The 15,920-nt window shown below is 37.7% G+C and overlaps 1 protein-coding gene across 3 annotated transcripts; it reads right to left on the minus strand.

Annotated features, from left to right (window-relative positions):
- Positions 1 to 6,866: 6,866 nt before the first annotated feature.
- On the minus strand, positions 6,867 to 15,606 carry LOC117303909. Of its 3 annotated transcripts, none has more exons than XR_004520547.1 (3): positions 9,048 to 9,382; positions 8,582 to 8,644; positions 6,867 to 7,192 (listed from the first exon to the last, which is right to left on the minus strand). XR_004520547.1 is itself a non-coding variant. In XM_033788361.1 (3 exons), exons 1-3 carry the CDS (start codon positions 15,567 to 15,569, stop codon positions 7,117 to 7,119), a joined length of 351 nt encoding a protein of 116 aa, XP_033644252.1. In that variant the 5' UTR covers positions 15,570 to 15,606; the 3' UTR covers positions 6,867 to 7,116. The 3 variants fall into 3 exon arrangements, 1 of the variants encoding a protein (XP_033644252.1); XR_004520548.1 differs by lacking the exon at positions 9,048 to 9,382 and adding an exon at positions 8,754 to 8,793; XM_033788361.1 differs by lacking the exon at positions 9,048 to 9,382 and adding an exon at positions 15,358 to 15,606.
- Between the last annotated feature and the right edge of the window lie 314 nt (positions 15,607 to 15,920).

A 15,920-nucleotide genomic window follows, 5' to 3' on the forward strand; every position in this document is an offset into this window, starting at 1 on the left:
CAAACAAACAAACAACAAACAAACAACAAACAGTTAAACGCTAAGCATGATTGGTAGTGGACCCCTCCCCAAATTAAAAGAGGCCAAATTGCACAGGAGATGCCAGAAAATCAAATAAAACAATAATAACAATTAAGACAGTACATAGTCTGGATGCATTGCAGTTATCTAATAAAATCACAGTTAAAATTATGGATAGCAATAGGTAAAATGAGTTCTTGAACCTGTTAGTCTTAAGGCTTAGTTGACGGATCCTACCAGATTTGTTGTGAACAATCAGTGGGTAAAGGGGATGTGTGTTGTCAGACAAAATACAGTGGAACTTACTCATAAGTCTATTCTTAACTAATTCCTGAAGACCGTCATTATCTGAACCAATAATCCTACTGGCTTGTTTGGTAATGCGAACTAGTTTTTGCCTATTAAAACTGAAAGTGAATTAAACCAAGTGATTGCACAAAAAGTCAACAGGGATAAATAGTTTCTAAATAATAAGGGTATAATTTATACAAACTTTCAGAAATAGGTTATTGCTGTGATGACTCCTGAGACCAAATTTGGTTTACAAGGTTCTACGGTGCTTACAGCAGCCACAGCCAGGAACACCGGGCAAACCTCAGAACTCTTTTCGATAGTGCACAGGGTTCTGTTACATGCATTACACAACATACGGGACTAACGGCTTTACGTCCCATCCGAAGGACGAAGCAATGGTTGTCAGAACTTTAGTCTTCGTATCTCTATGTGAAATGAATGTAGGTCAAAGTGCATGTACACGCCGGCTGGAGGCCGGTCTCTGGCATTATTCACGAGCCTCGAAGTGTGACGTCATATGTTCCGGCTGAGGACAACTCAGGGTGGATTTCACAAAGGTAGTCCTAACTTAGGACTAGTTCTAGGCAATGCTAAGAGATAGGACCAGTCCTAAGTTAGGATGAGTACTGGTCCAAACTTAGGACTGGTCCTATCTCTTAGCATTGCCTAGGACTAGTCCGAAGTTAGGACTACCTTTGTGAAATCCACCCCTGGTCATTGAAGTATTGCATTATCTTTTTGACGACCTTCCTTCCAAATCGACTGAAAAAGTGAAAGAAATCGAACAATAGCAGACGAGGCTCATTGTTGACTTCTAAGCACGTGTACAGTCGTAGGGGAAGGAGTATGGGTTGGAACTCGTTACAGCTCATGAGTATGGTATCTACTCGTTACTCGTAGATTTACTCATATATACACTCGTATATATCTACTCTAATCAATTCGTGTATACTTGTATATACCCGTGTACATACTCGTTATCGTATAATATACTCGTTTGTAATTATTTGTACTCGTATAAACTCGTATCTACTCGTATCTACTCGTATACTCGCATCTACTCTAATCAATTCGTGTATACTTGTATATACCCGTGTATATACTCGATATCGTATAATATACTCGTTTTGTAATTGTTTGTACTCGTATAAACTCGTATCTACTCGTATCTACTCGTATATACTCGCATCTACTCTTATCTATTCGTGTATACTCGTATATACCCGTGTATATACTCGTTATAGTATATCTCGTATGAATTTGTAATCGTATAAACTCGCATCTACTCGGATATACTTGTATCTACTCGTATATACTCGTATCTACTCGTATATACTCGCATCTACTCTTATCAATTCGTATAAACTCGCATCTACTCGTATATACTTGTATCTACTCGTATATACTCGTATACTCGTATATACTCGCATCTACTCTTATCAATTCGTGAATACTCGTTTATACCCGTATTCATACTCGTATTCATACTCGTATATTCTCGTATATACTCGTATTTACTCGTATCTACTCGTATACATTCGTATCTAGGCCTACAGTATTATGTATAGTAAAATAACCTTTTACTTTAACGCACCCACCCTTTGGAACCCTGTTCCTGCTACCCTTCATTCTCAGTGACGAACCCGGTCTCTTCGAAATACACCTTAAACCATCAGATGCAATGATTATTGTCTTTGTAAAGTTCTATTGTTAATTTTTTTTTGTAGATTGCATTGTATTTTGTTAGTACGTATTGTTTGTAAAGTGCATTGAGCGTTCTCACATCAGAACTGAAATGCACTCTATAGACGATGTGACTTCTGACGCCACACGAAACCATAACATGATTCGCGTGCATACCGCCGGCAAAACCGACTATAACTCGGCCTTTATGGAGCAACTAAGTGTACGCAGTTGCGTAAAGTTTCGTGAAATCGGCCCATCGTCTATAAGAACGTCTTAATGTTATATGTATGATTAAACTAATGTACTTTGTAATTATTCCAAAGCAAAATTAATGTTGAGAAAATGTTACGGATACAATTTGTCGGTAACATTCCAAACTTCATTCTATTGTGCAACCTAGAGCAAGGACGACGCAACAATTGTTCAACATTGTTTGAGAATTATGATAATATCTGATTTTCGTGGAAACCAGTATACAAATAAGTCACAACGTCTACCGAGTAGCAGCCTCGTAACAACGTTATGCATTGTTATAACACTGTATTGTCTTTAATCGCATTACGCACATATTCATTTACCACCAACCCCCTGTGAGGCAAAAATTAATGTTTAGCGTAATAATAAATGTAATTTTTTCCTCGGAGAATATTAATTCTGACACTGATCTAGAATATCCTTTGTGCATTGACGCCATCCAGCCGCCATCTTAGAGGTAAAGCGATTTTTTTTCTTGAAAAAAACTGAGCGTTCATGACTATTTTGTTCCTTTTGAGAGGCCGCCTCATTTTTTTCTTGTGACAAAATTGATACATTTTAACTATCTCAGACGGATTTTTATTTATTTTTAATAGGCCAACCAGCCGGTTGTCGTTAGAAAATGTGTCTGGCGGCCATTTTGAAAAAGAAAAAAAAAAAAAAAGAAGAAAAAAAAAACATTTAAAAGGCCCTTCCTTTTTCAAAAAGGCAGGATGCAAACATGTTTTCTTTAAACACAACAAGTTTAAAATTAATAAGCTGGTTTCACCATCACATATCCATGTACATGTACATTGACCCAAAATCAATAATAAAATATTGGTCTTAATCAAATATTTGCTCTTGTCAGGATTTAAACAGTACGGAGTTTGAATTGTAGAGTGCTGGTTATGATAACACGGCGTGGACATTATGGGATCCAACCATATAACTTCAGTTATCACCCTTTTTCGAGTCCTTGAGGTTGGTACCCGTAGTACAAAAGAATCACACGGGACGGAGATATTACAATCTTTTCATTTCATAACTGGTCGCTGGATGGAAGAGCACTGACATTTTCTTGCTGTGTTTGTTATTGTCTGGAAATATTGCACATTGAAAGATTGACCCCAATTCAATGAGCGCTCAAAAGAAGTTGGAATGTAATTGTCCGCGCATAAGGTTCCTGTTTTACGCTTGTATTGTCACTGGCTATTGTGAGCGAAGTTTTTGTTCTGGTTTCAAAAACGGTGTGGTTGTATTTGAACAACTCCACCCAAACGGGTAGCAGAACACGATGGCCGCTACAAATGATATCGAACTTGAACATGGGACTTTTGAACAATCCAGCTTTTCGTCGGTCCCTAAAGCCTCAAAGAATGGGATTGATTTGGGTAATGGAGTGGACAACTCGACCAAGAAAAAAGCCCCCCTCCACGGGCTGGTGTACGGAATTGAAGACATGCCTCCGTGGTACACCACTTTTATTCTCGGACTGCAGGTGAGACTTTACACAGTAAAACCAGCAACTGGGTCAACTTTGTTTGAGTGCATTTCATGTGGCATAGGAAGGCCAAGATATATAAATTTTGGTTTTACTCTTACACCGATGTGTCTAGCACTGTTTAATTCAGTATTTTCCCGAGTCTTGTGAAAACATTTCCACATGCATATAGCTGGAGTGGGGTTCGAACTCACGACCCTTGTAGTTCTAGAGCAGTGTCTTAGACCACCGAGATTGCCCGGTAGCTAGAGGCAGTTAGAATCCTATATTTTAGCAGCGGGTAAAGCAACGAGGGATAAATAATGATAATTTTGTTGTTACCCTTACACTGGTGTGTGTTAGCACTGTATACTCATTACTTTCCCGAGCCATGTGAAAACAAATCCACAGGCATATTACTCAGGTGGGTTTCGAACCAACGACCTTTGAATTTCTAGAGCAGTGTCTAACCAACTAGACCACCGATATTGCCTGGTAGCTGAAAGCAGTTCGAATCCTACACTGAAAACATCACTTAGTCAATTGTCTAAAAAAAAATAGTCATTTACATGGTTTAATTTGACTAATCTTTAATTGGTCACTCAATCAAAAGATTAGTCAATACACACTGAAATGACAAATTATAGTTTGTCTTTGAAAATGGTTTTAAAATGACTAAATGATCTGGAGATTGGTAATACACGAAATTAAATTAGTCATCCAAGAAAATTAATTAGTCATGCAGCACAACTATTTAGTCTTTCAATTAGTCTGACAATACCAATAATTAGTCTTTTACACACTTCTGTTATAATTAGTCACTGTAAATTTATTGCAAATCCAACACAACTCCAACTGAAGCAACTTTGTTAACCATCAGTTCCTTTGAGAACAATCTGCTGAATAACTACTGAATCTCAATTTTTTTTTAACATTATTAAACAAACTTCAATAGATTTTTTTTCCCAACTTTCAAAGGTAAAAAGTTGTTTTAACAACCCATTAGTCCCACCTACGGTACACACCGTGATGACAGGACTTTAATAAAGCGGTATTTAAGGTTAAATTTATCGACAGTGAAACAATTATGAAAGTAAACAAGTATCACAAGTCTCTAACTTTACGTGAAAATCTGTAATTTTGTATGCCCTTTCAGTGCAAAATCTTGAACAAAACTTCAATCACTGCCAACAATAACTTTGAGAGGTACATTCCATAGAGGAATTTGTTTGTTAAAAAGTTTAATTTAACACAGTTTAGACGCAATATTATGGAAATTTAGTATACAGAACCATATTGGAATTACATGCTTATTGCACACGTTTTGGGGGTGCTAACAGATTTTGCACTGAAAGCGTATCAGATAAAGTTGAAACTTACACAGTTTAATAATGTAAGATTGGCCATGATGATGTCTTTCTTTCACAAGTGGACTTTGACTACTGACAGATAATTGTACTGTTTTATATATGGTTAAAGGGTGTGTACAACATTGGTAAGAATGAAAATATAAATGCTCACAGATTTGCACAAAACTTACATGGTACAAAGATGGTCATGGTAGAAAACTTCCATTGAAATAGTTTTGCTTGAAATGGCATAGTTTTTAGGAAATGAGTAAAAGAATAGTCTTTATAGTAGGGTCATATCTTTGGATTCCGTGACCATTTTTTTGCTACCTTTTTTTCTCGATGGATTTGACTTCAGGAACCATCTAAAAGGAAAATAAGCCCCTATGAACCTCTGAAATGTGATAGGAACTTTTGTTTTATTATGCAATATTCAAAATGGCCTCCGACGGCATCTTGAAAAACATAAATTGTAATAGCTCTGGCCCCAGATGACCTAGACGGACAAATGAGATGTCCTTTTCCACTATTTCTGGCATGCCAAATACACTGGAATTGTAATTGTAAAGTTTTGGGACCATCTTGACCTCTAAATCCAAGATGGCCGCCATCTCCAACTTGAAAAACATAGCATGTAATAGCTTGGCACCATATGACCTAGACGGGAAAAAGAGATGTCCTTTTCCACTATTTCTGGCATGCGAAATACACTGGAAAGGCGAATGTAAGGTTTGGGGACTATCGTGACCTCTAAATCCAAGATGGCCGCCATCGCCATCTTGAAAATTATACTAGCTATATGGAACCAGATAGGGAAAAAGAGGTGTATATTCCCACTATTTCTGCCATTACAAAATCCACTGGAATGGTAATTGTAGAGTTAGGGATCATTGTGGTCACAAAATCCAAGATGGCCGCCTCCGCCATCTTGAAAATTATGAAATGTGACAGCTCTGGCACCAGATAAACTGAGAGAACAATTAGGGTTTCATTTTTAACATATGAACAATCAATTATGGTTTTTGTTTTGTTTATAGGGACCATCCAACCTCTTTTAATTTAAATTGACTAAATGCAAGATGGATTTATCAGCTGTTTTTTAATTAAGTATGAGAAGCTAGGTGTAATTAATACTTGTTTTTTTTATGTATGTTTACTTTTTCTTTGATTGCTTGAAGTACCCCCTCTAGTTGCTAAATGTTTTACTGAGTTCTCATTATGTTTGTCTTTATCATTTTAATTCGGTAAGATTTAATAAGATTATTATCTAAAAATATCACTGGCCATCCTGAGTGATGAAAACCTATTCATGCCTCTATTATATTATTTGATATTTTAAGTCTATGTTTGTCTAGGTCATCTGGTGCCAGAGCTAATATGGAAGTTATGTTTCAAGATGGCGAAGGAGGCCATCTTGAATTTAGAGGTTAATATGGTCCCCAAACTTTACAATTTCTATTCCAGTGTATTAAGCATGTCAGAAATAGTGGAAAATTACATCTCTTTTGTCCATATAGGTCATATGGTGCCAAAGCTATTACATTGTATGTTTTTTCAAGATGGCGACGGCGGCCATCTTGGATTTAGAGGTCAAGATGGTCCCAAAACTTTACAATTACAATTCCAGTGTATTTGGCATGCCAGAAATAGTGGAAAAGGACATCTCATTTGTCCGTCTAGGTCATCTGGGGCCAGAGCTATTACAATTTATGTTTTTCAAGATGGCATTGGCGGCCATTTTGAATATTGCGCAATAAAAAAAGTTCCTATCACATTTCAGAGGTTCATAGGAGCTTTTTTTTTTTAAATGGTTCCTGACGTCAAATCCATCGAAAAAAAAAGGTAGCAAATAAATGGTCACGGAATCCAAAGAATATGAACTATGAATACCAGTCTGGTCGTCAATCTTAAGAACACCATATTGATAAAAAGCAATTGTCTTCACTAGTTCTGGGATGTACTGCAGGTGAAATACAAAAAACGAGGAAATGTAGCACGCGACTGCTGTTGTTACATCATCAACAACAGAAACTACCTCGCCTTCTGCAACTACTTTAAACTCTGTAGACACATGTGTCGATTTTTCATCCATTTCGATGTACACAGGATGTGTGGTGTCTTCATCCTTCAATAAATAAAAGTAAAAAGTAAATTACTCAATATTGCTGTAAGCAACCAGATGTCTTATTCATACTTCAAGTACTAAATGGACAAAACTTAATTTATGCTACAATACAGCACATCAGTGCTTTGAGAAGCAATTTTGCAACATTTTTTTCTACAATTTGAGACCACTGCATGACATTACATAACACTATTAGTTATTATACAAGCATGAGTGGAATACAGAAAAACACGACAGTGCTTCTGCGTCCCATGTCAACATGGGATGCAGATTTTTTTGGGGGTTCATATTCCACGAGTTCGTGGGTGATCACCCCCACCCCATTTAAAGGAATAAACCATAAATAGGCAAGTTTTCCACAAATTTGTGCTAATTTGGATCAGAATTAAATACTCTAATCAAAAGTCCTTAAAATAAGTAAAAAAATAACCATGAACTTTGACACAATACCTTGACTTTTGACCCAGATTAAAAAAAAACATCTTTCCGGAAATTTCATGAAAAAAAACTCTGCTTGATAGAGCAGATTACCACGTACAAAAACCATTTAAATTTATTTGGGGTCATAAAATGAAGGTTCTGTGGTGGTTTTGCCAGAAAGGAGGTGGGGTGCATGCAAGTAGTATTCAGTTGACACACATTACCGCTTACACTAGAATTAAAAAAAAAACTCGATCCGTGTTTTGTGTACAAAACATATGGACACGCGTTTAGGAATCAGACGTCTGGTTCCCAGACGCGTGTCCATATGTTTTTGTACGCAAAGCACGGATCGAGTGTTTTTTAATTCTAGGACAAACGTGTGTAGATAATTCTCCACGTTTGTCCTGGGAAAAAATAATATGCGCACGCTCGTCACGTGTCGTGACTTCGCGATGCGTTCGGCAGAGTTCGGGGACAATCAGCATGTAGTGTAGTGGTAAAACAGAGTATTTGGGGACTGAATAACAGTAAGAATTTATAACTTTTAACATTTTTTGAGATTGCGGAGCGAGTGGGTTCTCTGGTCGCCCCCTTGGACATTGAGATATCAAAGGACACATTAGAGCCTAATTTTTGCGACATTAAAATAAAAATAAAGAGAGATTTTTGATTCCAAAATTCATTGAACAACCATTGAACCATCATCGTTTAAAGCGTGAGAGATATAAACCTATGAGGTTACGGGAGACGATAGCCGGACGAAACCGAAATAGTTCTAGCTAGGAGTAGTAGCTACTCTAGTACACTAGAAGTGGCTAAATCTCCCTTGTGCAACTTACATAATAGTAATAATGATTGGGTACGAAATGTCCTGCTTCAGGTATTCATGCAGAAATTTAATTTTGCCATCAATAAATATAAAATGTGAAAAACTGTTGACTGTGTCTGTGTAGGCAGTGAACTTACTTTGTCGAGTCCATGGTGAAAGTTGTATGGGATGTATGTAGGCCTGTGTACATGCACGTCAACCTGAAATACAAAACAAAGGTTTCTTAATTAAAATCCTTAAAGTGTTTGGGTACTTTTTGTACGACCCAAAACGCAATGTCCAAAGGTTTACATTTAAAATTAAACTTACACAGTTTTAAGATAATGGTGGTAGAAAGCTTCCCTTAAAATACTTGCTGTGGTGCTGTAGTTTTTGAGAAATGAGGAAAACAATGTCACAAAAATAACTTTCGCCTCAGGATACAAACATTATTTTAGCATGTACAGCGTATGTACCAGTAGCAGTACTGGTATTTACTATTTAATACGCGACTCTCCTGAAAACATCGCTTTGCCCTTTGTGATTTTCACCTTTTTCTCAAAAACTTGGCGACTATAAATCATGCTAATAAAATTGTTTTTTGTTTAGTTTGTTGTGACTCACAGCTAATTTCTGAATTGCTCATAACTTGCCGTCACTGCACTGGTGACTGGCTCAGCAGAAACCGGTTGCTCGTGTATGGTGGTGTATTTACTTAAAAGTAGTGATAGCAATAGCAATTTTATACTACGTACAGCAGTACAACATACATGTACTCCGCAGTACGTTAGTTCATAAAACTTTTTTGAGTTGATATTGAAATTTGAAAAGGGAAACTAAAAATGTTGCTTATGTAAGTTAACGTTTGTTCATTCTCAGCCAGGCAAGTCCTCTATTATGGAACGCCAAATATGGAACGCCAAAGAGGCATTTAATCATCGGTGATGGTCTTTTGCAACCGGTGATCAAATTTGTCATCGGTGGTGGTCCTATGCGATCGGTGATCAACTTTAGCGAGCGGTGATAATACACGATCGGTGGTCCATTTTAGCGATCGGTCATGCATATTCATGATCGGTGATGGTATATAGCGATCGGTCATGCATATTCACGACCGTTGATGGCTTTTTGCAATCGGTCAACTTCAGGGATTGGTGGTTGCTTTTTGCAATCGGTCAACTTTAGGGATCGGTGATGGCTTTTTGCAATCGGTCAACTTAAGGGATCGGAAGTGGCTTTTTGCAATCAGTCAACTTTAGGGATCGGTGGTGGCTTTTTGCAATCGGTCAACTTTTGCAACCGGTGATGGGATTTTGGGATATCCGAATTTTGCGTCCGGTCGGTGCAGGCCTACTTCAAAACCTATGATTGTGTAGATTGTGGATATTAATTGTTGTTATTTTCTAGTTCACACCACCATGGAGGAATATTACACTCACCAGCGGGTTGACTGACTTGCCAAACATTTTTAGAAGAGTACCATTTTATAACTATGTAAGGGGGAACGCAACAAACATCAAATTAATCAGCTCTTTCTAAAAAGCTAATAATAACAACAACAAATGGGTAGGAGAGGGTGTGGAAGGGTTATCTATGTCCCACAATTGGTTGTCGTCTTCCGGAAATGGTGTATGCCGGAGAAATACAAATATTTATATTCAATGAAGGGAAATGTTTTTGAACAAGAGTCTCTACCGATAGTTTTGTGTGTAAGGGAAAATCTGAAATCATACAAGTAGCCCTGTGTAAACAGACCCGGAGGTGAGAACATTATGACCACACAAAAACCGTTTTGATGGAAAACACATATTATGTGCATCATGAATGTGATGGACACACACAGACGGGACGCACTCAACACGTTTTATAAAAGGCTAGGTAAAGTATTATACAAATATTTCCTTGTAATAAACGGAGAGGCACGTATTAATTGAATCCAAAGCGAAAAACGTACTATATAAAGTTCTTAATTTAGGGGGGGGGGGGGGTGTGTAAAGTATAAAGATAAAAGAGTTAAATCTTATATAAAATTGAAGCTTGAAAATAAGCTTTACTCTAAACGTAATTTTGTTTTAAATTATTAATCAACTAACCTTGTGATCTTCATTTGCATATTTAATTAGTAAATCTTAGTAGAGCGCCATATCTCAAAAAGTATACTTCCGGGTCAACCGGAAGTTGGCCCATTTTTTGTTTCAGTTATACTACACAATCAATCTTCATTTTTTGTTTCAGTTATAGACTCCTTTTAATTTTTTACTTTGGGAAACCGTGACCCCATGTTGACCTCTATTTTCGGGTCAACCTGAATTGGGACCAGATCTCAAGACCTATACAGCCTATTTCAAACTTGTTCCAGTTTCCGCGACCCCATGTTGACTTCTTTATCCGGGTCAACCGGAAGTGGGACCATATCTCAAGAACTATACAACCGATTTTCAAACTTTTTTTTCAGTTGCAAACTCCTTTGTGTTAAATATTAACTTTGAAAAATGTGTCCCCTTGTTGACCTCTACTTCAGGGTCAACCGAAAGTGGGACCATACCTCAAGAACTACACCACTAATTTTTAAACCATTTTTTACTTAGAGACTCTTTGAGCATTAAGGATTAACCTTAACAAAATTTGGCCCCCATATTGACCTAGCTCTATTTCCAGGTCAACCAGAAGTGGGACAATATCCCAAGAACTTCACAACCTATGTTCAAACCTTTTTTCATTTATAGCCTAACAAACAATACTGTATCGGGCCAATGGTGGCATGTACCGGCGTCGAGTTTCGATAAGGTGTCGTTACTTATGATGATGATATTGAGCCAGAATTGGGCCAGTGCTGGCCTTCTTCCGGTCAAGCGTCATGCTCTTGCTAGTAAAGTGCCCACACTGGGCCAATGTAGGTTTTATAGCGGCAAACTATTTTAGTTAGGACGGAGGTTTGCCTGTCTTGGCCATTATTGGTTTTGTGCGGCACACCGTTTCGGCAAAATGATGAACCTTTAATGGGCCATTGCTGGTTTTGTAGCGGTGCACCATTTTGGGAAAGTGGTAGAAAACCTGCAATGGTCCAATACTGGTTTTGTGGCACACCATTTGAGAAAACAGGCAGAAAACCTCTCATTGAGCCAATACTGGTTTTGTAGCTGCACACCATTTTTGTCAAAATGGTATCATATAGAAAACCTTTTCGGGGCCAATCATGCCAATACTGGCTTTGGCAAAACGTTAAAGAAATATGTTCTAAACTACTGGTTTGTTGGCGGCACACCATTTTATTACTTTATTGTTTTTTATATAGCATTTTTAGTTTGATTTATTCATTGCTGCTGTTTTTTCATTTTTTATGTTTTGTGTTTATCATGGACAACTACACTTTATTGTAATGAACTTTTTTATTGCAAAGTAATTTCATTTAAATTTAATATATTTGATATACTTTTTGCATTTTTATTTTATTTATAAAACTTACGAGTTAAAATGCTGGTTGAATTTTCGTCTGATAATGAAAGTTTTACTTTCTGTCATCTGTCTACTGGTTTGTTGTCGGCACACCATTTTGGCAAAATGGTAGAAAACCTCTATTGTGCCAACACTGGTTTTGTAGCTGCACCATAGACAATCTTTTCTGGGCCAATACTGGTTTCGAAGTGGTACACCATTTGTGTAGATTGTGGATATTAATTGTTGTTATTTTCTAGTTCACACCACCGTGGAGGAATAAATTACACTCACCAGCGGGTTGACTGACTTGCCAAACATTTTTAGAAGAGTACCATTTTATACCCAGATAACATACATACATTGGGCAATCAGTTATTCCAAATTATTACATTATTGAAATCAAGATTTATTAATATCTACAATTTTTGGGATATTTTATAGCAAAAATAATCTTAACAAATTACATTACTTTGTAATTTTTTAATTGTTTCGACAATCTTAAGACATCCTGTGCCACAGCTTTGACACCCTGCCTTGAAAATTGCATATTATGACCAATGTCGGTTCAATGCCGGCCCAATGGTGGCCGTTACCAAATCAGTATTGGCACAAAAAGTTGTTTTATACCATTATTTGCCAAAATGGTGTGCCACTTTCGAAACCAGTATTGGCCCAGCATTTTGTCAAAATGGCGTGGCGCTAAAAAAAAAAGAATTGGCCCAGAAAAGATTGTCTATGGTGCAGCTACAAAACCAGTGTTGGCACAATAGAGGTTTTCTACCATTTTGCCAAAATGGTGTGCCGCCAACAAACCAGTAGACAGATGACAGAAAGTAAAACTTTCATTATCAGACGAAAATTCAACCAGTATTTTAACTCGTAAGGTTTTATTAATAAAATAAAAATGCAAAAAGTATATCAAATATATTAAATTTAAATGAAATTACTTTGCAATAAAAAAGTTCATTACAATAAAGTGTAGTTGTCCATGATAAACACAAAACATAAAAAATGAAGAAAAAAAAACAGCAGCAATGAATAAATCAAATTAAAAATGCTATGTAAAAACCAATAAAATAATAAAGGAGGTATACATTTTAGAATGTTGTTTTATTAATAGTATTCGGTTTCTCAAAATGCCGGTACCATCAGGGGTCGATTTCACAGAGAGTTAGGCCTAGTCCTAACTTATAGTCCTTGGAGATATAAGAAACGTATGGCTAGTCCTAAGTAAGGACGATTAACTCTTCCTAACTCGGGATAAGAGTAGTCTTAACTCTTTGTGAAATCCACCCCAGCTCAATAACTTGCATGGGCTAATTCCTTTGTAATTTTCAAGTCGGTTTAGTAATTAGAACATATTTCTTTACCGTTTTGCCAAAGCCAGTATTGGCATGATTGGCCCCGAAAAGGTTTTCTATATGACACCATTTTGACAAAAATGGTGTGCAGCTACAAAACCAGTATTGGCTCAATGAGAGGTTTTCTGCCTGTTTTCTCAAATGGTGTGCCATAAAACCAGTATTGGATCATTGCAGGTTTTCTACCACTTTCCCAAAATGGTGCACCGCTACAAAACCAGCATTGGCCCATTAAAGGTTCATCATTTTGCCGAAACGGTGTGCCGCACAAAACCAATATTGGCCAAGACAGGCAAACCTCCGTCCTAACTAAAATAGTTTGCCTCATTAAAACCGACATTGGCCCAGTGTGGGCACTTTACTAGCAAGGACATGACGCTTGACCGTAAGAAGGCCAGCACTGGCCCAATTCTGGCTCAATATCATCATCATAATTAACGGCACCGTATCGAAACTGTATTGTTTGTTAGGCTATAACTGAAAAAAGGTTTGAACATAGGTTGTGAAGTTCTTGGGATATTGTCCCACTTCCGGTTGACCTGGAAGTAGAGCTAGGTCAATATGGGGGCCAAATTTTGTTAAGGTTAATCCTTAATGCTCAAAGAGTCTCTAAGTAAAAAAGAGTTTAAAAATTAGTGGTGTAGTTCTTGAGGTATGGTCCCACTTCCGGTTGACCCTGAAGTAGAGGTCAACAAGGGGACACATTTTTCAAAGTTAATATTTAACACAAAGGAGTGTGCAACTGAAAAAAAGTTTGAAAATCGGTTGTATAGTTCTTGAGATATGGTCCCACTTCCGGTTGACCCGGATGTAGAGGTCAACATGGGGTCGCGGAAACTGGAACAAGTTTGAAATAGGGTGTATAGGTCTTGAGATCTGGTCCCAATTCAGGTTGACCCGAAAATAGAGGTCAACATGGGGTCACGGTTTTCCAAAGTAAAAATTTAAAAGGAGTCTATAACTGAAACAAAAAATGAAGATTGATTGTGTAGTATAACTGAAACAAAAAATGGGCCAACTTCCGGTTGACCCGGAAGTATACTTCTTGAGATATGGCGCGTTACTAAGATTTACTAATTAAATATGCAAATGAAGATCACAAGGTTAATTGATTAATAATTTAAAACAAAATTACGTTTAGAGTAAAGCTTATTTTCAAGCTTCAATTTTATATAAGATTTAACTCTTTTATCTTTATACTTTATACACCCCCCCCCCCCCCCCCCCCCCCCCGTAAATTAAGAACTTTATATAGTACGTTTTTCGCTTTGGATTCAATTAATACGTGCCTCTCCGTTTATTACAAGGAAATATTTGTATAATACTTTACCTAGCCTTTTATAAAACGTGTTGAGTGCGTCCCGGCCTGTGTTTGTCCATCACATTCATGATGCACATAATATGTGTTTTCCCATCAAAACGGTTTTTGTGTGGTCATAATGTTCTCACCTCCGGGTCTGTTTACACAGGGCTACTTGTATGATTTCAGATTTCCCCTTACACACAAAACTATCGGTAGAGACTCTTGTTCAAAAACATTTCCCTTCACTGAATATAAATATTTGTATTTCCCCGGCATACACCATTTCCGGAAGACGACAACCAATTGTGGGACATAGATAACCCTTCCACACCCTATCCTAATGTATTCCTCCATGTTGGTGTGAACTAGAAAATAACACAACTAATGTCCACAATCTACACAATCATAGGTTTTGAAGTAGGCCTGCACCGACCGGACGCAAAATTCGGATATCCCAAAATCCCATCACCGGTTGCAAAAGTTGACTCATTGCAAAAAAGCCACCACCGATCCCTAAAGTTGACTGATTGCAAAAAGCCACCTCCGATCCCTTCAGTTGACCGATTGCAAAAAGCCACCACCGATCCCTAAAGTTGACCGATTGCAAAAAGCCACCACCGATCACTAAAGTTGACCGATTGCAAAAAGCCACCACCGATCACTAAAGATGACCGCATGCAAAAAGCCATCACCGATCCCTGAAGTTGACCGATTGCAAAAAGCCATCACCGATCCCTAAAGTTGACCAACTGCAAAAAGCCACCACCAATCCCTAACGTTGACCGATATTATATTTCTGAATAATTACAACAGAATAAAATATATTAATTACCTTATTTCATATTCCATCACCCACCAACAGCACACGTTGACACGGACTAATAACCTGACGTTCTTGTTGCTGCATGCTGCATGCAGACGAGAGGGAAAGTTACCAATCGCGCGGGCGATATTTGCGCGACAGTGACAATTACACGCTATTTTGCGATAATGGTTTTTAAACAGTGTAAATAACTGTGCTGAATTGCAATGCTGCGCGACCATCGCGCACTAAACAATATCGGCGCGAAACCGGCCTAACCGGGGGGTGGGATTGTGTTCTGGCTGTTCTGTTAATCGTACTCACCGTGCTGATTAATGACAGCACTGTTTACAGACTACCTCCGAAGGTTACAAGCGGCGCCCATGTTTTCCAAAAGTTGAAACAGGAATTTATTCTTGAATTAAATTTAATAATTCAGAAATTCAGAATACACAATAATTCACAACCTCTTGATAGGGAGGAAGGGGCGGTGGCACTCGACCGAACGTTGTACGAGTAAGTTCTGTATCAGGCGTTTGTAATGTGCCTCGCCTTCGGAGCCAATTCAATTAGTATTTTTCTCACACATTAGT

Source organism: Asterias rubens, chromosome 20 (genome assembly GCF_902459465.1).
Source record: "Asterias rubens chromosome 20, eAstRub1.3, whole genome shotgun sequence".
NCBI classification, from domain to species: domain Eukaryota; kingdom Metazoa; phylum Echinodermata; class Asteroidea; order Forcipulatida; family Asteriidae; genus Asterias; species Asterias rubens.

Coding starts and splice junctions, on each gene's coding strand:
- LOC117303909 (XM_033788361.1), bottom strand. CDS start 15,569: ATGGTCGCGCAGCATTGCAATTCAGCACAGTTATTTACACTGTTTAAA. Junction 8,645..15,357: donor GTGATGGAATATGAAATAAG/GTAATTAATATA, acceptor TTTGTATTTCAG/GTTGACGTGCATGTACACAG. Junction 7,193..8,581: donor TTCACCATGGACTCGACAAA/GTAAGTTCACTG, acceptor TATTTATTGAAG/GATGAAGACACCACACATCC.